We start from the raw sequence: 27,489 nt of genomic DNA, 5'->3' as shown, positions 1-27,489 counted from the left end.
AGGAAACTCAGATTTTCTGACCAAGAGAACAGAAAAATCTGGCTGTGCTGCTTCTTGGGCAACTAAAGGCAATCTGGTTTAGTTATCAAAAAATGAAAAGGCCTTTTGTGTCTGGTCAAGGGAAAAAGTCTTGGCTTTTCCCAAAGATTCGCAAAGACAACAACTTTCTGCAAATATAAGAACTTGCCCTCTTGACATTTCTGGTGGAAAAGTATTTTGAGAAGAAAAATGCAAAGGGAATATAAAAAACAGATATAACTTTTCAACAGCTGGAATAAGGAGAATACAAACCACTAACTTTAAGGAAAATCAGGTCTCTACTGAGAACAAATGATTCTTGATTGGATTATTCCAACATTTGTACTGTAATAATTCCAATGAAAAGAACACTGAACCAAAGCTGAATATTAGGTAATTTTATGATCAATTAGTCCTGGAGAAGAGATGAATATAATTCTCTTTTGTTCTGCATATGGAAATGCTTATGTTTGATGAGGTTTGACAAACACAAAGTAACAAAAATAATAATGAAATGGAAATATATCTCCCTCTTTTCCTTGGAGAGGTGAGGGTATAGAATATTGCATATGCTGTCTGAAGCAGCTTTTTTTTATTCAATTGTTCCATTTAGCGTTTTTTTATTTGCTACAAGGGAAGCAGAACGGATTGGAGATGGTAGTGGATAAAAATATCAAAAAATGCCTGTGACAGAAAAACAAAAGGCACAAATGAAATATTAACCAAAAAAAAATTATTCAAAATTTTTATGAAAGAGCATCCAGTTTAAAAGTAGTTGGAAAAGGTAGAGGGTGTAAGGCTCTCAACTGTAAATACCAGCCATAGTATATCATATAATCAATCAAAGTTCATATTTTATCTACTTCTCAGTTAAATCAACATCCTGCCTAGTACCATTACATACACACATGTGTTCTTTATATCTACACACACACACACATACACACACACACACAACAGACAAGACAGAGAGACCAAGAGATAGGGACAGACAAATAAAGAGCTAGCCTCAGAGAGCAGACCTGGGTTCAAGCCCTGCATCTGTCACATACTGGCTTATGACCCAGAGCAAATCAAATTGCCCAGTGCCTCAGGTATCAGAAAGGGTGATCTTCATTGACAGAGGAACTTCTCCACTAGGAACTCTCTATTCCAGTGAAATCACAGACTCAGTCAAAGAAATGTGGTCCACTGGAGAGAAGAATACTGGAATGGGAGTCAGGCAACCAGGACCCCTATCCCATGTCGAGTTGTACCACAACTACTGAATTTACATGTCTTTTGAAATACTGAACTAAGGAGCAAACAAGAAAACAGAAATTGAAAGAAATGCGCAAAGGTGAAGTAAATAAAATCTATGAGACAATTAAAACAGAGCACTTCTCACAGAAAGCTATAAATCCAGGTAGCAAAGGGCCATCTTTTAAGATCAGTCTGGACTGTGGCAGTCCAGTCCAATAAGATTCTTGACCTACAATTTTTTCAAGCTAATAATAACTACATCAATATCACCATCTGCAAACAGAGGAGTATATGCTTCTCAAAATAATCTTATATACAAGATAGTTCTCCAAAACTGATCACAGAAAATTATTTTTCTAAAAATAATACATTGAATACTTTCTTCAGAGCAACTCTATGAAGTATATAAGGCAAGAATTATCCCCATTTTGCAAATGGAGAAATAGAGACTCAGAGAACTTAACCGACCCATCCAGATTCAAACCTAGTTATTTTGTTTCCAAATCCAATGTTATTTCTCCTAGCTCATATTTCACCTCCCATAATCCCAACCACTGATTGTTAGTAGCCAATCTGCTTCCCTCCTTTATATACAGACCTTCACAACAATCCTGCCACATCCTTAGGTCCATTTTGGGGATTTCATCACAGCTACCATACCCATGTGGGAATTCAGCCACTCTAAAGACATCTTTCTGCACATGAGTGATATTATCAGAATTGTCACACAGAATTCGGGCAAGGGATGTCTGCTTAATTTGGGTCAACTGAGCAGGGCTAAAGACTCCAGGGTTTTCATACCATAACCTGTAGTTTGGATGAAGGAAGTGGGAAGGAAAAGAGAAAAATAGGGTCAAATAAGCAAAAGTAAACACAAAATAACTAGAGGTAACAGAGTGAAACAATTCCTCCAAGCCTCAAAATTTAACTCCATGAGAGGATTCTGATTTTTGTCAGACTCATTTATAATGTGAGATAACCACAGATAGTTAAAGGATCTTGGAGAAGTCATCCATCCTCTCCAGGGACTCAGTTTTGTTAAATGGAGTAGATGATTTCGTAGGTCCCTTCCAAATCCTAATGCTCTATGAAATATCATCCATGGAACACAAAACAGCTGGCCTTTGTTTTAAGGGACAAAAATTAAATTCTCCAGTAAGCTAGGTTTTAGGAAGGTCATAAACAAAAAAGGCTATATCCTTTGGGAATAAACTAATAACTGAATTATTTGGATGATAGTGAATTGTGGAAGTCTCAGCATGAGTTCATACACTGAGTATTTTGTACTATAATATAGATTAAATCTAGAACTTTAAAACATCTGTATAATTCATCAAAGAAGTTATAAACTTTTATAACAGTGCATTCCTTGTAAAGTATGCCTAGAAGATTTTATTTAGCAAAATTATTATTCAAACACAGCAAACATATAATATAGTTAATTTGGGATTGTTTCCAACATGTATATTGCTGAGAAAGGAGGCTTAAAGTTATTGTTTAATAAAAAAAACTACTAAGAATAAAGAATACTTTTTATTCCCAGTTAGCCTCAATATAGAAGACCTAAACCATCCTCCTTCCTACCTCCCCCACATCCTGGGAAGCATAATGACTCTAATAAATAAAAATACTTTTACACTATTAATGCACACTAATTAAACTTTAGTTGGTGTTCCAATGAAATATGGGCCAGAGCATGCAAATTACCTGTCCCCATCTCGTAGTCGTTTAAACTGAGTACTTAGAAGGCACATCAGGGTTGGGCCCAATCTGCTGCCAGGAACCAAATCTTCCACCATGAGAGCAGGAAATAAATCTATATTCAATGGTGAGCCATATAATCTATGACATAAAAAACTTTTTTAAATTTCCTTGACAGACATAAGTATTTTTATGATTTTCTTATTATGACATCTTTATCTTTATGACTTTATCATTATCACAAATATTCCAATACACAAAAAGCAAAAAGAGGGTTATGTATCAAATTGTGAACTATTCCTTACAGTTTGTTTTTTTTTAATTTAATAAGTTAATAAGAAAAGTGTCCTCTTATGACTTCTGAATTCTTTGCTTTCTTCCTTGTATTTTTAATGCTTTATTTATGCTCTTGTGCTTAACAAAAACTAACTTTTGGAAAACTCAAGCAATTACAAAAAATAAAGCTTTCCTACATGACAATTCTATATATTATGCCCTCTTTGATAAGGCTGATTAACAGGGAAAAATAACAGAATTTAAAGGTGAATAAATCACATATTGTGGGGAGAGGGGAATGCAAGCAGAATTCTACAGTAATAAGGAAGGGGGGGATGGGTGTCACTTGAACATCACCTTGAATTGATGAAGAGTGAAGTGAGAAGATCTAGAGCAATCTTATACTATAGCAACAATGTTGTAAAAATGAATGATTTTGAAATACCTAAGAATTGATAACACAATGATCAACCATGATTACAGTGTATCAATGATTTAGAATTCTGCTCACCTCCTAACAGAAGTGAAGAGTGAGACAAACATGTTTGGACATAGCCAATGGAGGAATGTATTTTCCTTGACTATGCATATTTGTTGCAGGGATTTTCTTTTTCTTTTTCTTTTTTTTTCTGGGGATAGGTGAATGAGGTGGGGGGGGGAAGGGAAGATGATGATTGTTAATTGAAAAAAGATTAATTTAATTAAAAGATGAATGAGGGGCCAGCTAGGTGACTAAGTGAATAGAGCACCAGCCCTGGAGTCAGGAGGACTAGCTGTGACCTTGGGCAAGTCACTTAACCCCAAATGCCCTGCCTTCCCCCTCCAAAACAAAACAAAACAAAAAAAAGATGAATGAAGCTCCAAGTAGATACTTTCTTCCTAGGAAAATATTATAGCTGAGGACTAAATTGTGGCAATAAATTAAAGAACTGATCTCAAATGTAAAGCTAAAACAAATTAGTGGCATTTGTTCTGTTGATAGTGATCACTGATACATGCAAATACTGAAATTTTCAAATGAAAATTTCATTCTTTGGTGACCCAAAACAGAATTGGAGGAAGACTGCCTTTGAACTCTGAAGGAAAGTTTTGTGAAGGAAAGGGACCATATAAAAAATAATGGAATGATATATTCAAAAGATTTCAGAGAACACATTTTTTCAAATAGCTTCTAACACTTTAGGATTACTCACTGGTCTCAGTTTCCTTTTCTGTAAAATGTACTCAATGATCACTGCAAATGAGGCAAATGGGTTAAGTGACTTGCCCAGGGTCACACAGTTAGCGAGTGTCTGAGGCTGGATCTAAACTCAGAAAGATGAGTCATCTTGACTCCAGGCCTGGCACTCTACCCACTGTGCCACCTACCAACCCACAGTGGATAGAATGGACAGAGTACTGAACTGAGAATCAGGAAGATCTAAGTTCAAACTTCACTTCAGACACGTATTAGTTGTATGAGTCCTGCAAGTCACTTAATCTCCCTATGCCTCTGGTTTCTCATCTGTGATCCTTTCCCTAATTCAATGATACTAAGATCAGTGGAGTCAAACTGTATCAAGTGAGAAGTTTATGAGGCACAAAGAATCCTAAGCACAACAAAGTACAACAAACCAGGGTATGGAGCATCTATTGCTGAGATACTTTCAAAACAGGAAAGAAAATCCATCCTGTGTCTCTGAAGGGTCAGTCATGTTCCTGGAAGCCAATGACCCCGAGTTCCCTTCCAGTTAAATGATTCTAGCTAAGCAGGCTAGATCTACTCTCTTAGAATGAGTGTTTGCTGCACAAAACCTATAGTTTCTGAGCTATAAAATCAATGGAAATTATGTTCTACATAGTAGATTAAGATCATAAAACTTCTCCAAATAAAACAAACACCACCAAAAAGAAGAGCAGCAACTTTGCAGCAAGGACCAGAGATTTATTCTCTGAGGGTCTACTGGCTTTCTGAAAAAAATACACCAGAGTTTTGTAATTATGATTTCTGCATGCTGTTTGGCTTATTAAGGAATGCTGTCTATGATATTTTCTATTTCAGAGAGCTACTCCTGAGTTATGCTGAATTTCACATCAACTATTAACAGCCGTATAGGTTTTGCTATGAATTTTGGTAAGATGATATATTTTTTTTAAATAGGCTAAAATTTATCTGCGTAAATACACTTTGAAATCTTAAGCAAAAGGGAGGGAGTAAAGTACTCCAGGCCATCTTGGGACACAACTGCAATTTTGGTATAGTATGCATTTTTGTAACATGATATTTAAAAAAAATCATAAGCCAAAATTCTTTGTGCCCATAGATTTTGAAATTTTAAATAAAAAGGGAGACAACGAAATACCTCAGTGTCACCTGAACTCAGAGAATTTTATTGTAGTTAACAGGTAATCGGTACCGGATTGAGACAAAATATGAGCCTTGTTGTGGGACAGAGAGCCAGGACCCCAGATCCCCTAGAGCAGTGTTGCTACAAAAGTACCATGCCAGTTTGGTTTCTCACCTGAAGGGTGAGGGGGATGACCTCTAGACAATCCCAGACCTTTAATCCCTGTGAGGAGATGAGTTTATGAGCTCAGAGAATTCTGGAAGGGACCAGGCTTTCCCTTTGAGAAGGAATGTTTAGTTTTCTTTTCCTTTCACTCATTTCCTTTTCTTTACTGTTTTGGGAATGAGAAGCCCCCCCCCCTTTTTTTTTTGCAAACAACAGAACAGGCATTAACCTATTATGCTTTGTAAAAAGGTGGTGGTTTGTCACATTGAATCATCATGTTTTCTGGAAGTAGAGAAAAATGTTAATTACCAGATCTGATTACAAATTGTGTCATCCAGACTTTTCTGTGACTGCTTAAACAATGGAGAAGGAAATGCAGAACCTCCCCAAGCCACTAAAGAGCTAGCCAGAATTTTCAGCAATGAACTTTGCCAGATTTCAGTGGATTTGCTCTCCTCAGGGCAAACATCAAAACTAAGAGATGAGTGTCAGTTTTGATTGAGCAAATTGATAGAGACTCTATAGTCCACTTAAAGTAAGTGATTATATTCCCTGCTATCTTAACCAAGTGAAAGCAACCAATTCCAAACAGAGATTTTAGATTCAAGCAATTACAGGTTTTAGATCAAGTGTGAAAAATCCTTCACTGGGCTTGACATTAACAAGGACTGAGGAAATTTGGTAATGCCTTAGGTATCATTTATAAAATATCAAGTGAGTTGATAAGTGGATTTATTACAGAGATTGGAGCAAATATGGTATCCCAATAAAAACTCCAGAGGAGGAACTGCTTAAGGCAGTAGAGGCTTTGGCCTCAGCCTTGGTTTTCCCAGTCTTTGACTGGAGAAGTCCTCATAAACTTCAGACAGGCCAGAGGATTTGGAACTTCCCCTCTTCCTATCCTGGCATCATCCCCCCAGGAAAGCTGTGACTGGAAAGAATGAAATAAGGAGCCAAGGACAGAAAAGATGTAGATTCACAGTTCCACAAAGTGCCCATCAAAGAAGTTACACCATAACTAAGGGGACATCTTGAGCATCCTAAGTAGGACTCCTAGCAACAAAGACCTGTGATTTACATGTACTCTCTAAGCTCGATCCCTTTTTCCCCTAGATTCTGTATGTTTGGGAGACTGCATAGACTTTCAGTGGAATGTCTTGAACCAACTGTTCTACCAGTACCACCTTAGCAAATGCCCTCTTTCTAAAAGCTAACAAATGATCTTAAATAGCCTATTTGAATTATGAACACAATAATACTTTGATAGATACAGGATCTTTTTGATATATTAGATACGTCTTCACAGAGCTCCGAATCATTCATGATTCTTCTCTAAACCTCTAATCAATCCTCCACAAGGGCTCCTCTCTGTGTGTTGGGGGCTTTCTTTTAAAGCTTTTGACTGTGTGGAAACCAATGGAGCATGACTACCCCATGCACACTATGGGCCTCTACATTGCCCCTTGGGTGACATGCAATGTTGATTCTTCAGAGACCATGGTTGTGACTTAACTTTAGAATCATACAGCATCACAAATAAAAGACTGAATTGTTACATATTACTCTTTCCCTGACTATGGTCTTAGAGACACAGAATAACTTGGGCCATCCATCAGAAGATGAAAAGTATTGGGCAGTGATACTCTTTGACTTAGTTAAGGGAGCCTTGTCTTAGTATTTCTTTTCTCTCTAAATATTACAACTTAAATGCACAATAAGAAAAGAAAAAATGTATAAACTTATACATTAAAACTTAAATACAAAATAAGGAAAAAAACATGCCATGTGCACAGCAGAATGTAAGACAGGATTCAAAATTTATAGTATTAAATTTCCATTTCAAGAAAGTGTATGTAATAAATGCTATGTGTTGAGAGCTATACATCTTTTCTTTGCTTCCATATAAGTTTTCTTTTGTTCTCTTCTGTTTTTTTTCTTTATTACTTTTTACTTTATTCTCCCCCACCCCCACCCCGCAATAGTATTTCTGAATGATCTCTTTCTTTTGGCAACCCCAACAGAATATTTCAGAATGTTTTATAATTTGCCTTTTGCCATGAGATATTGTTGCAGGTTTGTGACATGTTTATGAACATAATATAACCTATTACTGCCCAACCCCAAGTTTGTATATTATTCCAAAAGAAATGTCTAAGTTTTCTTTGAAACTACTTACCCTCTAAGTTTCTCTCGAATGTCAGGATTTTTTATTTCATTTCTCAGATCTTCAAAAGTGGAGGCAGAGGAGAGATTACAGTACACTCTATAGTCATGATAGGGTGGAATACCATGATCTCGGCCTCTCTGGATATTGATTGCTGCTAGATCCAGGGCCACAGTATGAGCCATAGAGAACAGTCTCTCTGTCAGCTCAGTATTCAATAACTGAGATGGCACACGCATCTTTCCGGCAACACCAAACAATCCTCTTAGGAGGGGGTCAATGCCACCTTCATTGACAATCCGGAATGGTGAGAAGAAGGCCTTGTGCAGAGGTAGGTGACCCTGTGGGATGGGCTCAAAGTTCTCATCTAGTCGATACAGTAGTGGATTGATGAGTGTGTGACCAAACCTAAAAGCTGCCGTTGCAAAGGCATTGAAGATACCAGAGTTAACACTGGGGTCATAACCTTTATATTCCCCAAGCATCTTCATGCCAACCTCACCGAAGATCTTAGGTAGCCAGTGGTTATATGTGATATGTTGTATCTCTGCACCAACAATTTTACGTGTTTCATAATATATAGTGTCACCATCCCAGTGGGGATTGAGTTTTAGTAATTCAGTAGCAATACGATTATGTTCTCGAAACCACAGCGTGTGCATGCTGGTCAGCCCGAGTTGCTCATTAGCACGGTGATCTCCAGCCAAGAAGCAGGGAATGGGACTTTCATTCTCATCTCTCATACATTCAGTTGGTGGGCCAGTCGCAAAGGGAAGAAGAGGCTTCCCTGATCTCTGTACTATGCCTTGTCTTAGGAGGCCTCTATGGCTGGCCAAATCTCTGATTTCCTGGGCTTCATGATCTGAGCTCCCATAAACATTAGATGCATCTATATATGAAGTCAGTTGATTAATCTGCTCCCGGGGATAGACAGAGTTCATGAGCAGAGAGGTCATGCCACTGCCACATACTGGGCTGGAACGTACAAAGAACATACAGCGGGCACCATTTCTGACTCTAGGGTCATTGGGTGGAATCATGATTGAAAAGCAGGGAGGATCGTTGGTGCAGACAGAACTGCAGTGCTGGCCATCAGAGAACCGGGCTTGACTGAGGGCAACAACTGTGGAATCTAGGTCATGGTCGAGAAACTGACCCCACTGCATTGTCATGTGGGTAAACTGCTCATCAGGGGTAATTGATTCAGTTCCTATCAAAGTGGTAGAAACCAAACGAGGCATGGGGAGTGGGTATCCATTATAAAGCCTATTTGGATTAATACCTCGTGGCAAATTAAACCCATTTTCATACACAGATTTCAAGAGTCGTTCAAAGGCAGTTAGAGATGCACCCCACATTGGATGTTGCAGGTTATTGCAAGTTCCATCATGGGTCCTATATTTCTGATGAAAGCACATATCTGAACAGTTGTTCACTCGTCTGTGGGCAGTACAGCCAGACAGGTTTGCAATCAGACTTAGGTATTGAGGAGAAACAAGGTCGTTGTAATGGTAGCCTGAAATGAAGACCAAAAAAATAAAGAACCCAAAAATGACTTTTTCATTTGCAGATAAGAAGCAAAGTAAATTGCAACCCCAAATTTTGTCAACACTTTTTTCACTCCCTTGATTGAAATGTCAAATTATACTGACATCAGAGTAAAATATAAGCTTCTTGAGAACAGAGAAAGTTTTATTTTTGTTTTTTTTTCATCAATGCCTACCTAGCACATTAAGTTTTGTTAAACTGAATTGAAACACACACAAACACAGGCATTGGTATACTAATAGAATCATCAGTTATCTCATGTAGAGAGAATCTAGAGTCTGCAGAGAGATCAATTATAGTTCTATGTATATAGTAGGAGCTTAGTACCTAATGTGAGTTGATCAACAGATTTAGGTGCTAAAAAAAAATAAAGGAATAGAAGATGAGATGATCTAGCTATAACCAAGCTCTTTCATGATAAAAGGAAAAAACATTGGAATTGTTGTCTGTTGTGACTCTGCTACTTATTAGCTGTGTGACCTTCAGCAAGGCCCTTCCCCTTTCTGAGTCTCAAGTGACCAACTCACTGTGGAATGAAGTGAGGGGTAAACAGAGAATTGATAAAGAGGCAGCATGGATTAGTGGTGAGGATGCTGGTCTTATAGATGGGAAGGCTTAGATCTAAATCCCACCTCCAACCCTTACTGGTTGTGTGACTGTGGGCAAATTAGTTTACCTCTCTCAGTCTTACTTTCCCATAAAATAGCCCCAAACTAAAAAAAAAAAACTGTTATGAGAACCAAATAAAAGATTATATATGTAAAAATAACTTTATCAGCAGCCTTAAAAAGCTACATCAATGTCCATTATCTTATCATCAACCAAAAAACCCCAACATTTATAAAGGGAAATAAATATGGGTGAAGGGAACATACTTTCTGACTAATGTCTCACTTGAGAACATACTTTGTGCATCGAGTATTCCTTTTAAAAAAAAAACAATCAAATACAGAGATCATTTTCCCTTTAAGTACTTCTCAACTCTAAGTTTCACAATTCTTAAATTGATGGGATTGAAATATCTCTCCATTAAATAACAATAAATTAATTTTAGGAAGTCACAAAATTCTCAATCATGAAAATCAAAACAGAACATGAAATAATACTTTTTTTTTGGAGGGGGGAAGGCAGGGCAATTGGGGTTAAGTGACTTGCCCAAGGTCACACGGCTAATAAGTGTTAAGTGTCTGAGGCCTATATGAACTCAGGTCCTCCTGACTCCAGGACCAGTGCTCTATTCACTGCACCACCTATCCACCCCTGAAATAATACTTTTTATCAAATTTTCTATGTGACTTATTCCAAGTCTTAGTACTAGCTTTCTTAATACAGTGTAATCATTTCTATGCCTTACAGTCATAAGTCTCAGGCAACATACTATATATCAGATTCCTAGAATAAAGGTTTCAGATACAGAGAAATTATATAATGACCAGGATTTAGGTGCCCAGTGGATTTTTTTCATATCTTATTATGAAAATTGTGATGTTCTAGTCTAGTGTATAGTTATGGTATGTAGTATACATATGCACATACACACACACACACACACACATATATATATATATGTCTAAATGTAGACCTAGTATATTTGAATAAATAAAATCATCCTGTAAATATGGATTTTGCTGGTTTAACATATGGTTTATCAGATTGAAAGATACTTTCAGTAGCAGACATCCAATGTTTCAGAATAAAATAGGAATAGGAATTATGTGAGAATTAGAAGCTTTTATAAATACTCAATAAGAGTTTGACATTTAGGTTTCCCCTACTAGACTGTAAGTTCCATGAGAGCAGGGATAGGGCCATACTTAAACTTCATTATTCCAGAAAACTCCCCAAAGTAGCACACAGTTTTGCATTTAATAGGTGCTTAATACATGTTTGTTGACTGACTAAATGAATCCTCCAAGTAAATATCACTCAAAGGTGGTAAGCTTGACAGTTACATTATGGTGTCCTCAAAACCAGCGGACGTTTCAAAGGGATACAAAATGGTTAATATTGTCTGATAGAGCAATACCATTGCTAGGTCAAAATCCCAAAGACATCCAAAAAAAGGTAAAAGGACCTATTTGTACAAAAATATTTATAGGAGCTCTTTTTAGGATGGCTAAGAATTAGAAATCAAAGGGATTCCCATCAATTGGGGAATAACTAAACAAGATGTGGTATCTGATTGTGATGGAATATTATTGTGCTATATGAAATGACAAGCACAATGATTACAGAAAAACCTGGAAAAACTTCCATGTACTGATGCAAAGTGAAGTGAGCAGAACTAGGAGAACACTGTACACAATAACAGCAATATTATATGATGAAGAACTGTGAGTGACTTAGCTATTCTCAGCAATACAATGATCTAAGACAAACCCAAAGGACTAACGATGAAGCTATCTGCCTCCAGAGGAAGAACTGATATTGTCTGAATACAGACTGAAACATTTTCTATTTTTTCTTCTTTCTATCCTTTCTTTTTTTTTTAAATTTGAGCCTTCTCATACAAAATGACTAATAAGGAAAAGTTTTATATGACTGCACATATATAATAAAAATTGGATTGCTTGCTGCTTCAGAGAGGGATGAAGAGAGGGAGGAAAGGATAGAATTTTGAACTCAAAACTTTTTTTTAAAAATGTTTAAAATATTGTTTTAACATGTATTGAGGGGCAGATATATAAAAAAACTACTGGGCATTTTAGAATATACCATTATTTGTTTTAGCTTAAGAGTAGTTTGGGAAAAAATAATATATTTTATAACCACCTAATTCATTAGTTTTCATATGTGACCATGTGGTAAGAGTAAGAGACAATACATGGACAGTCTAAGAACTATTACATTGCTGTCCATAGCATATTAAAAAACCTCAAGGAAGAGAAATAGTATTTTGGATCAATCCCCTAAAAAAATTAGTGGAAAAACACTGATGAGAATTACATAGAATAAGAAGGCATGAATAGGCTGTGATCTATATCAATGGAAGGAATAGCCATCAATCCTCCTACTTACTAGTAATACTTACTAGCCAGACAAATATGGAGGATTAGAGGGCTAGGGATATAGAAAGTTGAGGTAAGACTTTAAGTACTGAGGTATTAAATAGAGACCATTCTCTCTTCACAGGAACTTCATCAAAAGCACTTTATTCATGCACACCATGAATTTTTTTTTTTAATTTCTGGGGGGGCAAGGTAGGTATGTTAATTTGTTTTTGCCAAAATAGGAAAGGCACAGGCATAAATGGTTCTGCTGAAGTGCTCCACAAGACATAAAGAAGTGCCATTAATTTAGCATGCTAATGGAGCAGCTAGGTGGTCCAGTGGAGAGCACTGGAGAGCACTGGCCCTGGAGTCAGGAGGACCTGAGTTCAAATCTGGCCTCAGACACTTGACACACTTCCCAGCCATGTGACCTTGGGCAAATCACTTAACCCCAATTTCCCTCCAAAAAGCCAAAAAAAGAAATTAGCATGCTATTCAGGTGAGATTAAGGCACTAAGGATGGTGGGTTCAGTAAGACTCCTTTGCTCTAGTGCACTAGGGCAAAAGCCTTCTTTGGTGATGGTATGAAGCAGAATACTGGGGGCGCGGGGGAAGGGTGCAGAGGCTCTTTAGACTCTCCCTCCAAGACTGTGACCATGAGGTAAGGTCCTTCTGAAAAAGTCAATTGTCTGAAGTCATAACTTTCAACATTTCCCCATGCAGGGAAATATGCATGGAGCCTGGGCCAAAAAGTAGAAGAGAATGTATGCTGTAAAGGAAAGAACAATTGCTTTTATAGTAGGATGACCAGGACTTAAATCTCAGCTCACTTCTTACTACCTATGTGACCTTGAGCACATTATAACAGTTTTCAACCTTAGTTTCCTTACTATAACAATGAAGTTCAAGACCTTCTGAGTTCTCTTTTGAGCTCCTGAGTCATTAATGACTTCACAAGAATCCCCAAGAACACATATAACTGTGCACAAACCCACAGGCAACAGTGCTAGGGAGAGACATTCTACTTTCACACTGGGAAAGAACTACTTTTAAATCCACAGCTCTCCTTCCTAGCTACACATAATTTCAAGGGAATCATCTATCAGTACTCTTCTCTTGAGTCAGGAATTGCTCATTTTATCAAGGAATCTTGACCAGAAAATGCACTGAAATGTTCCACAACACATTCCAAACTATAAATGTCCAAATACATGCTAATGATTCAGTTTGGTACCTCTGGATGCATTTCTTAAAAAATAACTTATGAAGACTGGAATTGTAAATGAAATTATAATGAGAGGATATGATGAGTTTAGAACAAACAATGTTTTCTCACATTTTGAAAATGGGAAATGAGAAAAGATTCATAAATAAGTCAGATATCAATATTGTAAATTACTTAAAAATAAATGCTGGTTTTGGGTTTTTTTTTTACTTCAGATGCTAGGAGAGAATGATGCACAAGAAGACATGGTATTAACCCTGCCTCTGAAACACACTAACACTAACTAGCCCTATACTAGTATTCTAACTTCTCAGTGCTGTTAAACTCTGAGTTGTAGAGATAATGCTGACTTGAATTGGTAGAGGAAGTTACCTCATCCAGGCATTTCCTATGTCAATAAAGTCACAAATCCAGTCACTATCAATAATTTTAATTATTAAAAAAACTAAAAAGTGGTTTTTCTACTTGTTGCTAAGAGGAGTCAAATTAGTTTACCAGACACGTGGATTTTTAAAACTCCTAAATGACTCAGACACTTGGGACTAAAATGATCCTTAGATTCATTTCTGCAGCAGTTATAGGAAAGGAGAGGCGGAGGGAAAAGGGGTGAGAAGAAAAAGGATGAAGGGAGAAAAAGAGGAGGAGAGAGAGAGATTACAATTTTTTATTCAGGAATTAGCTGCTAATATTTTTCCCTCTCTACCTATCCCTGCCCCCCCCCATTTTATTTCTTCAAGAAATTATTTATTACATAGTTTGTATTTTTAATGTGTGTGTGTGTGTGTGTGTGTGTGTTATTTCCTCTGAACAGAAAGTAAAGTCCTTGAGAGCAGGAATTGTGTTTTTGTCTTTGCATCTCCAGAGCCTGGCACATATTAGGTACTTAATAGTTTAAATGAATTACTGACTTGTTCCATTCAGGTCGACCATTAAACCATGCTGTACATGCTCCTGTATAAGCTGCAAAGTTCTTTCAAAGATTTCCCCAGCTCTTGCTTGTTCCACAGTGTAAGGATCTCTCGGATATCGAAATAAGGCCAACAAGTCATTTGGGGAACGAGGGCGGCTAACAAGTTAAAAAGGAAAAGAAAAAAGGGAGAAAACACAAATCATGTGACCATACTACTAGAAGACAGTTGAAGAGAGAAGACAGAGGAACAAACTACCAATATATAGAAATGACGTATTTGCTTTTTGCTATTTCCATAGCCAAATATTCCATAGAAAAAGAATGTACTATACCTTATTCACTCATCCAAAAGCAGAAAGCAAAATTTTTAAAAAAGAAAAAAATCTGTAATTAATACAAAAGAAAACACAACGTTGATTAAAATACAACAATTTAGAGCTGTGTATGATAAATATATTTATAGGTTTTTTCTAATGTTTTGCTTTTATCAGATCATTAAAGTAACAAAATAGTTCATATTAGGTAAATGTTTTATTTGTGAATCATAGATATATTCCTATTTGGAAGGCCAACTTTTCCAGTTAGAGTGGTAAGCCATAGAAATTAGTCAAATGTCAATGCTATTTGTTACTTAAAAACTAAAAAGCAGGGGGGCGGCTAGGTGGCACAGTGAATAGAGCACTGGCCCTGGAGTCAGGAGGACCTGAGTTCAAATCCAGCCTCAGACACTTAAGACTTATTAGCCATGTGACCTTGGGCAAGTCACTTAACCCCAATTGCCCAAACTCCCTCCCCAAAAGCAAATAAATAAATAAATTCAGGAGGACCTGAGTTCAAATCCAGCCTCAGACACTTAACAAAACCTAGCCGTGTGACCTTGGGCAAGTCACTTAACCCCAACTGCCCTCAAAAAAAAAAAAGGCCAAAAAAAACCTAAAAAGCAGTTGAATCCTTCAGCAGCAAACAGAAGACCAGCAAAATTTATATATGGAAGTGTATGGATTTTCAAAAAAATTGTCCCAGTCAATCAGAGGATTGCGGATTCAATTTTCTTTTTTAAATCTCTACTGTACCTGTCGAACAGATGTGTCCGTGTTGAATTGATGGCTCTATCCACTGTTGCTATTGCTTCTACAATTGAAGTGGCAACAAAAGGATCTCCATTTCGACTAACATCAGGAACTACAAAAGTACCAAGAAGTTGCCCATTACCAGAAAAAATTACCTATACACGTTACTCATAAAATTATGTCTAGACACTACATCACTAAAACTTACAAAGGACACTTTTTTTTTGTCTCAGGTTCATTTTTTTTAAACCAAAGTTTGTTACTCATCACCAACTCTATTCAAAGGTATTTGCTTTGCATTGAGGAAATTAAGAACTTTCATTTTCCAGACAAGATTCTGTAGGTAAAGGGGGAGGGGGAGTAAGCTGTCTGAATTGCAAGCTGCTTGACTGCTTCATGACAATGTCATGGGAAAACTTAACGATAGACCACAGTGAATGGCCCAGAACAGAATAAAAGCCCTACACAGTTTGATCTCAGATGGATTTTGCATTTACTCTTTAAGTTTTAGCACATCTAAGCAGAAGTGCACATTTCCATCACCATGATCCAAGAAGAACATATGATATAATGGCAGAATTAGTGAAACCATTCTGAATATGTTCTTAGAATCGCTAATATCAGTGTCTGATCTAAAAATCTGAGTGGCCATATGCTGGCTGAAGATAGACATTCTTTTAGATTTTAAGCCTCTACAGAAAAAGTTTTCATTTCCCCCTGTCCATGGGCCCAAAAATTACATATAATTTAGGATACATAATGTATTTATGTATATATACATACACACAAATATGCACACACAAAATACACATATATTTACACACACCCACAGTACAATGGGTAGAACACTGGACCTGGAGTCAGCAAGATAAATTCAAATCTGACCTCAGACATATACTAGCTGTGTGACCCTGCCCATGTCACTTAACCTCTGTTTGCCTTAATTTCCTCATCTGTAAAATGAAGATAATAACAGTACCTACCTCCTAGAGTTATTGTGAAGATCAAATGAGATAATTATAATAAAGCACTAAGCACTGTACACATAAGTGCTATGTAAATATTAACTTATTATTTGGGTCATATAATTATTATATAAACATATAATAATGGAAGGGTCTGGGGCCCACTGTACTAGGAATTATAAAAGATCTAAGTTCACGTCCTGACTCATACTTAGCTATGCAACTATAAACAAATCGACTGACCTCTCTGACCTTAGCTTCCTCATCTGTAAAATTGGATGATAATAATGCTGACAATCTTCTCCCTTCACAGGGTTCTAATGATGAACAAATGATAGAGATACTGTGTGTAAAGTGCTTCACAGACCTTGAAGTACTGAATGTTTTTCCTTCTTAAAATGTTTAAAGGATTGAAGGAGGGGACAGAAGAAATGTCAGTGGGGTAAAAACAAAAAGTATTTTATAAACTATTTTTTTAAAAGTCCAAGTCTTAAGGCATTATATAAGCGGGCCAGATATTATTATGATTTCTACATCCTTCTTCAGAGACGCTGCATTCACCTACAGCACTGCATCAGAGACAACTCTCCAAATCTGTGCATCAGAGTTTGTTCCATTTCCAACAAATCTGCTGATCCTCTCCAAAGTGCTTTTTTGCTCCTACTGCTTGGGAACTGAAAGAAGCAGAAGGGTCATAAAGAAGGAGGAAGGAAACGATGGGCATTCTTTTTTTAAGGAATGATAGTGGATCATCCTGATTTAAATGGGACAAGAGAGGAGAAGCAGGGGAGCTTCAATTTGGGATGGGGAAGACAGTGGCAAGGGTACATACCAAGAACTATCCTCATTTTCTCAAATTCAAAACCATAGAGTGAATTTTATTTTCTCCTCTAGTTATAAGGTTATAGAATATAAGACCTGAAAAGGATGTTAAAGACTATCTACCAACATTTCTCATTTTATAGATCAGGAAACTGAAATCCAAGGAGATAAAGTGATTTTCCCAAAGTTGCTCATTTATAATAAGATCAGTTGAAGGAAATGTTTTTTTTTAATGATAATGAAACAGCAACAACAACAATAACAGAAACTAGCATTTATTTGGTGTCTAATATGTGCCAAGCAGGTGCTAAACATTTTACAAATATCTCATTTGATCTTCACAACACTTTGGGGGGTAGGCGCTATTATTGCCTCAGAAACTGAGGCAAACAGAGGTTAAGTAACTTGCCAAGGATACACAGTTAAGTAAGTACCTGAGGCCAAATTTGAACTCAGATTTTCCTTTTCTCCAGAACCAGTGCTTTATCTACCTTATCACCTAGCTGCCACTAGGAAAAAAGAAACCAGGAAAAGAAAATATTCAGGTTAAGATGACATCTCTCTTATGATACATGGGAAAAGAACCAGATGTTTATTTTGGCCCAAAGGAGAGAACTAAGAACAATGGATAGAAGCTTCAAAGAAGCAAATTTAGCCTTGATGAAAGTCAGTGGGAAACCCACCTTCTTAACAATTAGGGTTTTCCAAAAATATAAAGACAGCAGCTGGGTGCCACGGTGGTTAGAATACAGGCCTAGAGGAGGAAGACTCATCTTCACAAGTTCAAATTTGGCCCCAGAAACTTAGTAGCTGTGTGACCATGGGCAAGTCACTTAACCCTGTTTGCCTTAGTTTCCTCATCTGTAAAATGAGTTGGAGAAAGAAACTGTAAACCACTCCAGTATCTTTGCCAAGAAAACCCCAAATGGGGTCATGGAGAGTCAGAACATGACTGTAAACAACTGAACAACAAATAATATAAAGAGCTATTTCTGGAAGTAATGTGTTATCCCTCATTAGACTATCTTTAAATAGAGATAAGATGAACACTTGTTGGTTGGCATTCTTTTTTTTTTGGAGAAAGTCAGGGTAACTGGGATTAAGTGACTTTCCCAAGGTCACACGGCTAGTAAAGTGTTAAGTGTCTAAGGTCGTATTTGAACTCAGGTCCTCCTGACTCCAGAACTGGTGATCTATTCACTGTGCCACCTAGCCACCCTACTGTAGCTGATTCTTAACTAGTGTTCTTGCTTTTAGGTTATTCTTCCTTTAAGTCACTCTGTGTTCTGCCACAACTAACATCAATTTCATCATATCACTCATCTGCTAATAAGGTTTCCATGATTCTATATTATTTACTAAGGTAAGTCTTAACTCTTTTCTTTAGCTTTCACAGTGCTCCATAATCTGACCCAATCTAATCAACATCCTAACATAGCCCCCAAAATAACCTTCCACCTCAAAGAAATTTTCTCATTGTTCCTGGAACATACCAAATGATTTTCTTCCTACAAGCTTATATGATTTACTCAATGTGTTTAAATAAAATACATCCTGAAATTTCCCACTTCGTCTTCCTTCTTTTATAAAGCTTCCTTAAGTATACTTCAGCCCTCTTTGATGTGCCCCTTCTCACTATTTCTATAACATTTTCAATCTGCCCCATCAACCTTAGCTCTAAAGAATCTGCTATTTGCTTCTGTGTCATATATAAATAGAAATCTTCTCTCTCCAACCAGACACTAATCTCTTTGAGAGAAAAAGAAATGCTTTACCCATTTTCCATAGCCCCTAGTGCAGTTGTGGTACACACAGCAGCTGATTAAAATCTTTTTTCTATGGTTCAAATTGATCCATATGTCCTTTCTTTATGCAACTTCACAAAGAGGCATCTTTCACCTTATGTTGGCAATTAACAATGAGGATTTGCTTCATTTTGCAATTTAAGTATTTTCTACTGCAGAAGGGCATGGTTTTAATGGATCAAGTCATGTGTGTGTGTGTGTGTGTGTGTGTGTGTGTGTGTGTGTGTGTATGTGTGTGTGTGTGAGAAAATATATGAATCAAGGACTTTTTTTTAACAGATCCTCCATTTCTGAAACATCTCACCTATGCAGGTCAATGAAAGAATACATAATATTATTTTAAGAGAATTTCAAGAGTAATTTTAATGCGGAGAGGAAAGGTGGGCTCATTGGGGTAGGAAATAAGGGAAGTGGATATTTCTTCCATCAGTGCAAATCAAGAGCACTTCTATAATTCATAATCTTAGAGAGCTACCTGGAGAACTTAAAGAGATTTGAGTGACTTGGTTCAACTCTTAGTATTTGTCAGAAGCAGTAATTAAATCCATACCAAGCCACTACATCACTTACAGAGGTAAATCTTGTGAAGAAAATTGATCAAGCTGACTTAAAGTTGGTCTGGTGTAGTGAGAAGAGCACCAAGTTGGGAATCTGTTCTCTGGTTTAGCTCTGTCCCCTTTGGGTTAGAACCTTAAAAACTCTCTCATGCGTTAGTTTCCACATCTACAAAATGAAGGATTTTGTCTCCTTAAATTATAACATCACTTTCTTCTCCAAATATTTCCAAATGAACAATCTGATTTTTACATTGTAGGGTCTTGGTGCTTGCTGAGTGAAATAACTTGTACAAATTATAAGAAATAATTCCTATTGGCATGGCTAAGTCTTACCATTAACACTTAGGACCATACTAACTGAGGAATATCCAATTGTGTTCCGCGCAATACATTCATAGCGACCTTCATCAGCAGGTCCAACGTCATTTATGGTGAGAAATCCCTCTGAACTAATGTGAAATTTGCCACTTTCAGTTACCTGCACTCCATCCTAGAACAAAATAGAACAATTAGTTGTTTGGAAAAAAGAAGACTTAGTCTTTCTTGTGCTTATTTTTCTCTTAAATGATTCTCCAAACTGGAATCTCTTAAGGTTTGCCCTCAGTCTAGCATAAAATTGAGCCCCAGAAGGAATTTAATCTATTTCACTCAACTCCAAATATTAAGAGTAAGTAGTATTCCAACATCTATCAAGGAAACTATAAGAATTCACTAAAAAATTCAAAGTGAAACAAAAAATCATTACTTAAATAAAAGCATAGCATATATGCCTTGAGTATACTCTTACCTATTATAATCTTAACAAAGTTTTCAACTAAAGAAAATCCTCTCAAAAGGGCATGGTCTTTTAAAGCAGACTTTAAACACAAAACAAAACCATAAATTCCCTTTCTTGTTTCCCATTTACCTATGCTGTAGGCCAATTCTTATTTGAAATACAAAGCAAGAACTAAAAAAATAAAATAAAAACAACCCCCCACACCACCTTTAAGCATGACATATTCCTAGCCAGGGTTTTTTTGCTTTTCCACTGGGAGGATTTGCAAAAGAAAAAGAAGTAGATGACTCCGTCTTCTACCATAAAAAAGGGAAAAATTCAGACCTAAGGATAGTTAGGTGATATAGTGGTAGAGAAGTGGTATGGAACCTTCATCCTTGGCCTCAAGGCTACATGTAGTCCTCTAGGTCCTCAAGTGCAGCCCTTTGACAGAATACAAACCACAGAATAAATCCTCTTAATAAAAGGATTTGTTCTATAAAACTTGGACTCAGGTAGTGGCCAGGTAGCACAGCGAGTAAGAGCACTGGCCCCAGAGTCAGGATGACCTGGGATCGAATCTGGGCTCAGACACTTAGCACCAACCCAGAAACACCTGGCCGTGTAACCTTGAGCAAGTTACTTAACCCCAATTGCTTAAAAAAAAAAAAAAAAACTTGGACTCAGTCAAAAGGCCATACTTGAGGACCTAAAAGGCTACATGTGGTCTCAAGATCACAGGTTCCCCACTCCTGGGTTAGATTGTCGGACCTAGACTCAGGAAGACCTGAGTTCAAATTTTACTTCAAACTGGTTGACTGAGCAAGTTACTTAACCTTTGTTTGCCTCAGTGTCCTCAACTATAAAATGGGTATAAAAATAGCACCTTTCTCCCCCAGGGTCATTGAGAGGATCAAATGAGATATTATTTGTAAAACACAGCACAGTGCTTGGCACAATAGTAGGCACTTATTTCCTTCCTTTCTTCACTATCCAAACTTCCAAACTAAAACTGTCCCTGAAGCAGGTCATTGAGTCCCTTGGTAGATTTCAGAGGTTCCTTAAATGTGGATCAGGAAAAATACATTTCAATTTTCTCTAACCTCTAGCTGGAATATAGCATTTACTTCAATTATGAATGCAGACAAATCTCCCCACCCCACCCCATCGAGGAGTCTATAATATTCACAAGAATGCCAGAGGAATCGATCACAGATTTTAAAAAGATTAAGAACCTCTACTCTAAAGAAACTCTTAGGGGTTTTCACTTGTTCCTGACCAAATACAATTCTTAGGAATAGGGAACTCTCTAATTCTATAAATGTTGTAGGTATAGAAAATATTTCTCCAAACCACCTTGGGGCTTTTACAATACTCATCCTCCAAAGAAGTATCACATATTCTCAATATATAATAAAGAAAGACTGTCGGGAGTCAGGACACATAGTTCTAGCTCTGTCTCTAGCTTGGACAAGTCATTTAACTTCTCTAGGATTCAGTTTCCTTATCCATAAAACAAAAGAGCTGAGGAAACTTGGCAAAGAGAGGCAATTTTTTTTAACACATCTGGAAGGGAAAAGAACAAATGCATATTATCTGATTACTTTTTCATTCCTTTGGTTATTCCTAATTGAATGTGGAGGGGGGTAGAGAAAAGCTTGTTACATTATTTTAAATGTTTATTGTTTCTGTTGGCAATTATTGTTGACCTTAAAATATATAAATGTAAATTTCTTTAAAGTAAGGATGTTTTTCCTATTTCTTTGTATCCCAAGTGCTGAGCAGTGTCTTGCACATAGCAGGTGTTTAATAAATGTTTGTTGAATTGCACTGAAGAGAAAATGGTTAATGAAAGGACTGGATTTGAGCCCAAAAGTTCTAAATGCTATTATTCCATTTATTGTCTTTCTTTCTTTGCAAATTCAATTTGAAAAATGTTTATTAATATGCCAGGTACAAAATGAAATCTTATACCAAGTAAAACAAGGAAGAAACAGATGAGCATATTGCATTTTAGTCCTGGGTAGAATATACAAAAAATTCAGAATCATGATTAACAGATGAACATGACACATATATGCAAAAACAAAGTAAATAACTAACCAAACCACTAATGACCCATGTTGCATATATATGTTTATACATATACAATATATACGTGTGTATGTATATACACAGTTATACATATGGCTATACATACTGTGTGTACATAGAAGCATGTGTGCGTACATGCATAAATGCATACACATGCACAATGTATCCAAAGGGAATGTATGCATAAATATACATGTATGCGATATATTGTACATGTACAACCTTACTGCATTGCATGTATTATCTTGTATGCATTCGTGTTGTTTGTGTATGAAGTTTATCTATCATGAAATCTCCTTGGCATCCCAACTGGGAAGGAGGTTTGTGGGCAAAAGAGACAGTCAAAAACAGTGCTACAAACTGTTTCTGTACAGTGTACAAACAGTTCCTCTTAACTGACTTGCCTATTTCATTTGGATGGTGACTATAAGATTGTTATTCACTTTTTAGGCATTTCGTTAAAATTTTTTTTTTTTTAGATATAAGTTTTCAGAATTTCTTCTAGTGGGACACAGCTCCAAATCTGCCCTTTGTGACAGGACAAGTCTGCCCTTTGTGACACCTGCTGAGAGATGGGACAGGCCGCTGTGAGTTACTCCCCACTTAATTAACTTCGTCAGCTAGTGGTAAAGTCCAAACTACATTTCTGTGCTCTTAAGAAATTCAGCCAGGGGCGGCCAGGTAGCACAGCGAGTAAGAGCACCGGCTCCAGTGTCAGAACGACCTGGAGATTGAATCCTGGGCTCAGACACTTAGCACCCACCCAGAAACACCTGGCCGTGTAACCTTGAGCAAGTTACTTAACCCCAATTGCTTAGGGGCGGCCAGGTGGCTCAGCGAGTAAGAGCACTGGCTCCAGTGTTGGGACGACCTGGAGATCGAATCCTGGGCTCAGACACTCAGCACCACATCCATAAATAACTGGCCGTGTAACCTTGAGCAAGTTACTTAACCTTGATTGCTTAAAAAAAAAAAAATTCAGCCAAAGAGATTATCTTATTCTTACCTTATTCCATGTTATTACTGGCACAGGCTCTCCTTGAGAACTGCAAGGAATCTGCACATTGGTACCAACCTCCACTGTCATATCCCTTGGGACGCTGGCAAACACAGGAGTAACTAGAAGAAAAGTGACATGTGCCTACTTAATGACCAGATGATAAAGCCTGTAACAAACTGCAAGGAATTACAAATAGAAACTGAAAACATGATAATCCCTCTCCTTAACCACATGAATCACTCAATTCCAATCAATACATATTTTAAAGCACTTATATACAAAGAATCAAGCATAAAGCCTACGCTAAGATGCTAGATAACAATAACAAAAATCAAAGTTTCTATTTTCCTTAAGATGCCATTTTACCATAGGAATAGGGGTGGGGGGGTAGGAAGGGTACAACATATATACAGGTTAATATACTACAAGTGACCAATCAATCAATAAGCTTTTATTAAGCACTTAATCTGTGCTAGATACTGGCATAAAAACAGAAATGACAATTTCTGTTCTCAACAAGCTTGTATTTCTTATAGGAGAGATGCCATGTACATATGTACGTATACAAAAGATGTACAACATAGCTAAAAGGTAACTGTAGAGGGCAGGGCACTAGAAGTATGAAATATGTACATACAAATGTATCCATAAGATGCAAACAATATAGTTACAAGGTAGCTGTAGAGGGTAGGGCACTAGTGATATGGTGAGAATGATGGCAATGCAGAGAATGTACAGTAGGAATGGTGGAGAAAACAAATAATTGGTGACATCCCAGAAGAGAGGGACTGGGCTGAGCCTTGAAAGGAAAAGCAGGATTCAGCAGAGCTAAACAAAGAAGTGCATTTCAGACATGAGAGACAAACTGAGGCAAATACAGGGAGATAGAATGGCAAGTTCAGGAAATCTAGTTCAGCTAGAACATACTGTATACAGAGGAATAATGCAAAAATAAGGCTGAAAAGTTTGGAGACAAATTGTAGGGAACTTCAGTGTCCCCAATTGTAATGGTAATGGTAATTTGAAGATCTTCTCTGCCCCTTAATAAGCCTGAGGGAATTTGCAGACCTTCCCTGTCACCAGTAGGCTGAAGCTATTAACCACTGGACATGGAAACTGTGGTGGGAGGAGTTTGTTCAAGGAGCAGTGCCCACAGGAAGCTAGGAGTCAGAGCAGTTAGAGCTGGAGGGAGGAAAGGATGTACCCAAGCAGACAGCTAGGCTTATGAGTAAACGTTTGTTTGTGGGAAGGCTAAAGGATGGTGTGGCTTTATGCTGTGTTATGGATTATTAATTTCTTTGCTACTACAATGTTAGAGTTTCTGGTGTTGGGATTTGGTTTTGTGGTGTCTAACTAAATGTTTTGCTTATGTCTTCTTTATGGAAAGTTTATTATATTTTGCAATTGTGCACTATGCCAACATATTTACAGTCACTGTAAGCGCTGTGAATATTGCATTGGTGCTACACCAGTGGACACCTGCAGCAGCCCACTCAAATGTTAATCTCTGTTCTTTCACACAGCACTCCTATGCTACCCTATCTCAGATTCTGTGCCATCCCCACCTTACTGCACCACAGCTAATTAGAACTCTCCCACCTTCCTGAAGTAGCGAATCCCTACACTTCTAGGGTATGGTAAAGGTAAAGGCTGTTAAATGAAGTTTTACAGAGGACATTAGAAGAAAGCAATTGAATGCAAAGCTGTGTGTTCAAATGAGTGAGGCTTAAGCAGAAGGTTGACCTAGCCATGAATGGTTTTGGTCACAGCAACTCAACAAATCATCTGCTGATGGTGGGGATGCAATCCTTTGGGGGAAATGTTACCTACACCATCACCTGAAATCAGTGAGTCCTTGAAATATAAGGAGATTAGAACAGCTGAAAAGTAAGAGAAAAGGAGGGGAGGGGAATAGAATCAAATGATCAAGGAACTAAGAAATAAAATGAAGCATATTCTGTTAAAATGTTGCCCTAAAGTAGAGCTATTTTATGGATGAAGTTTTGGGGGATATTTAAATAAGCATCACAGGAGAGTAAATAAAAACTTGTTACTTGAAAAATAGATTTTTTTTTTGAAGGGCAATTGGGGTTAAGTGATTTGCCCAAGGTCACACAGCTAGGTTTTGTGTTAAGTGTCTGAGGCCAAATTTGCACTCAGGAACTCCTGACTCCAAGGCGGGTATTCTATTCAGTGCGCCACCTAGCCACCCCCAAAAATAGATTTTTTTAAAAATTAAATAAGGATCTCATTTATCAAAGAATGTCAATTTCCCCACACTTCATAAATAACCCCTCACTATTCAGTCATTAGACAAGAATAAGTCAGTCTTTTGAGTGTTGTTATGCTTGCTTTAATAGAACTAAAAGAAAACGTGGTGCCACATATGTTTACAACTTTTCTGAAACTTAAAGCCAAAGAGTTAAGGAGCAATAATATTATTTAACGGCAAACTTCATAAATCCAAATTTAAAAAGTGAAGTATATAATTCCTAATAAGGAACAGTGAAATGAAAGTCAGTAAGCATGAATAAATATATTTTCTCTAAAATAAATGTTCACAATTCCCCCTCCACACCCCATACCCAACAGTAGACTTTACCTCTAGGCTGCACTGTCAAATGCACAGCCACCCGCTGAGAGCCTATGATATTGACAGCTTGGCATTCATACTGTCCCTGGTCATGAAGGGCAACTCCTGAAATCCTCAAAGTTCCCGATGAAAGAACTAGATGTCTTCTATCTACTGAGAGTTGACTCCCTGAAATATAATAAGAATAAGTTGTTTCATTGGCACTGTAAGCTAGACGGAGAAGCATTATGGTATAACAGAAAACTAGTCAAGAAAAGCGGAATCCCTGGGTTTAAAACCTACCTCGGACACATTCCGGTAGGGGGGTGCTGGAACCAACTCAAACCCACTCTAGAGAGATATCTGTTAAATTTTCAGTGTGAACATTTATACCTTAGAAACGGGAAAACACTGCAAATCATGGCTCAGCTTATTGTTTATTGACTAGACTTAAGAACATAATGGAGATAATTTTAATAATGCAGATCAAACAAAAGAATGTCATACTTCAAAGATCTGCTTGTTAAACATTTACCAGCCCACCTCAATATACTGGCTATGTAAATTTTAATAAGTGGCTTTATCTTTTGGAGCCCTAGACACCCTAAGATGTCTTAGTCCCTAAGACTGTGATATGAAGAACAAGGGCTGATCTGCTTTGGTAGAGGGAATTCTTCACTAAGAAATACCAAAACCAATGAAATCACATATCTGCTTTTGTTTTTAAAGAACATAGTGATATAATAAATTATTTGAAATAGATAGGAAATCATGAATTTGGCAAACTTGGGCAACACTTTTTTGATTACCAGTTTGAGAAAGCAAGCACTGCAAAGGTTGACTCAATAACATGAGGTCAGCATAGAGAGTATTAACCTTTTATTCCAAAGGCCCTAAATTAACTTTTCATCAATCCCCAACCCCTGAACAGTAACTCCAGTCTCCATGAATCCATATGGAATTTCCTTCAGTGGGGATATCAAATAAAGCCAAGAGCTCATTAAATCTAATGTGTCCCCTGGCTCTAGACACATTCTTCCTGTTTGCATCAGGACAGAATGTGAGAGATCCAGAAAACAGCTATGTACCCATGTACTAAAGAGATCAGATATGGGTATCCCATGAAGAGATTGAAATTCAAGAGGAAGGCACCTTGGGCCCAGTACTCATCTGATGCTGTCTAGGCTCTACAAATATAATTTTATGGGCAATCAAAATTAATAAAATTATCAAATAACATAATTAGCTAACAAAATATGGAAGAAACAAATATATAAGCAC

At 37.2% G+C, this 27,489-nt stretch overlaps 1 protein-coding gene across 2 annotated transcripts in view; it reads right to left on the bottom strand.

Moving 5' to 3' along the window:
• The window catches only part of PXDN (peroxidasin), a 142,539-nt gene that overhangs the window by 11,783 nt on the left and 103,267 nt on the right, over positions 1-27,489 (bottom strand). For both annotated transcript variants that reach the window (XM_069108689.1, XM_069108690.1), the window contains 8 exons: positions 26,239-26,397; positions 23,643-23,755; positions 20,119-20,275; positions 15,640-15,748; positions 14,565-14,722; positions 7,906-9,409; positions 2,968-3,102; positions 1,859-2,067 (listed from right to left, as the gene is read on the bottom strand). In XM_069108689.1, the coding sequence (XP_068964790.1) occupies positions 1,859-2,067; positions 2,968-3,102; positions 7,906-9,409; positions 14,565-14,722; positions 15,640-15,748; positions 20,119-20,275; positions 23,643-23,755; positions 26,239-26,397 (2,544 nt within the window). The remainder of the gene's footprint in view (positions 1-1,858; positions 2,068-2,967; positions 3,103-7,905; positions 9,410-14,564; positions 14,723-15,639; positions 15,749-20,118; positions 20,276-23,642; positions 23,756-26,238; positions 26,398-27,489) is intronic.

Source organism: Petaurus breviceps, unplaced genomic scaffold (genome assembly GCF_028583685.1).
Source record: "Petaurus breviceps papuanus isolate PSGF00001 unplaced genomic scaffold, PetGlider_PUasm1.0 90418, whole genome shotgun sequence".
Taxonomy (NCBI): Eukaryota; Metazoa; Chordata; class Mammalia; order Diprotodontia; family Petauridae; genus Petaurus; species Petaurus breviceps.
This window is presented reverse-complemented; position numbering and strand designations above follow the sequence as displayed.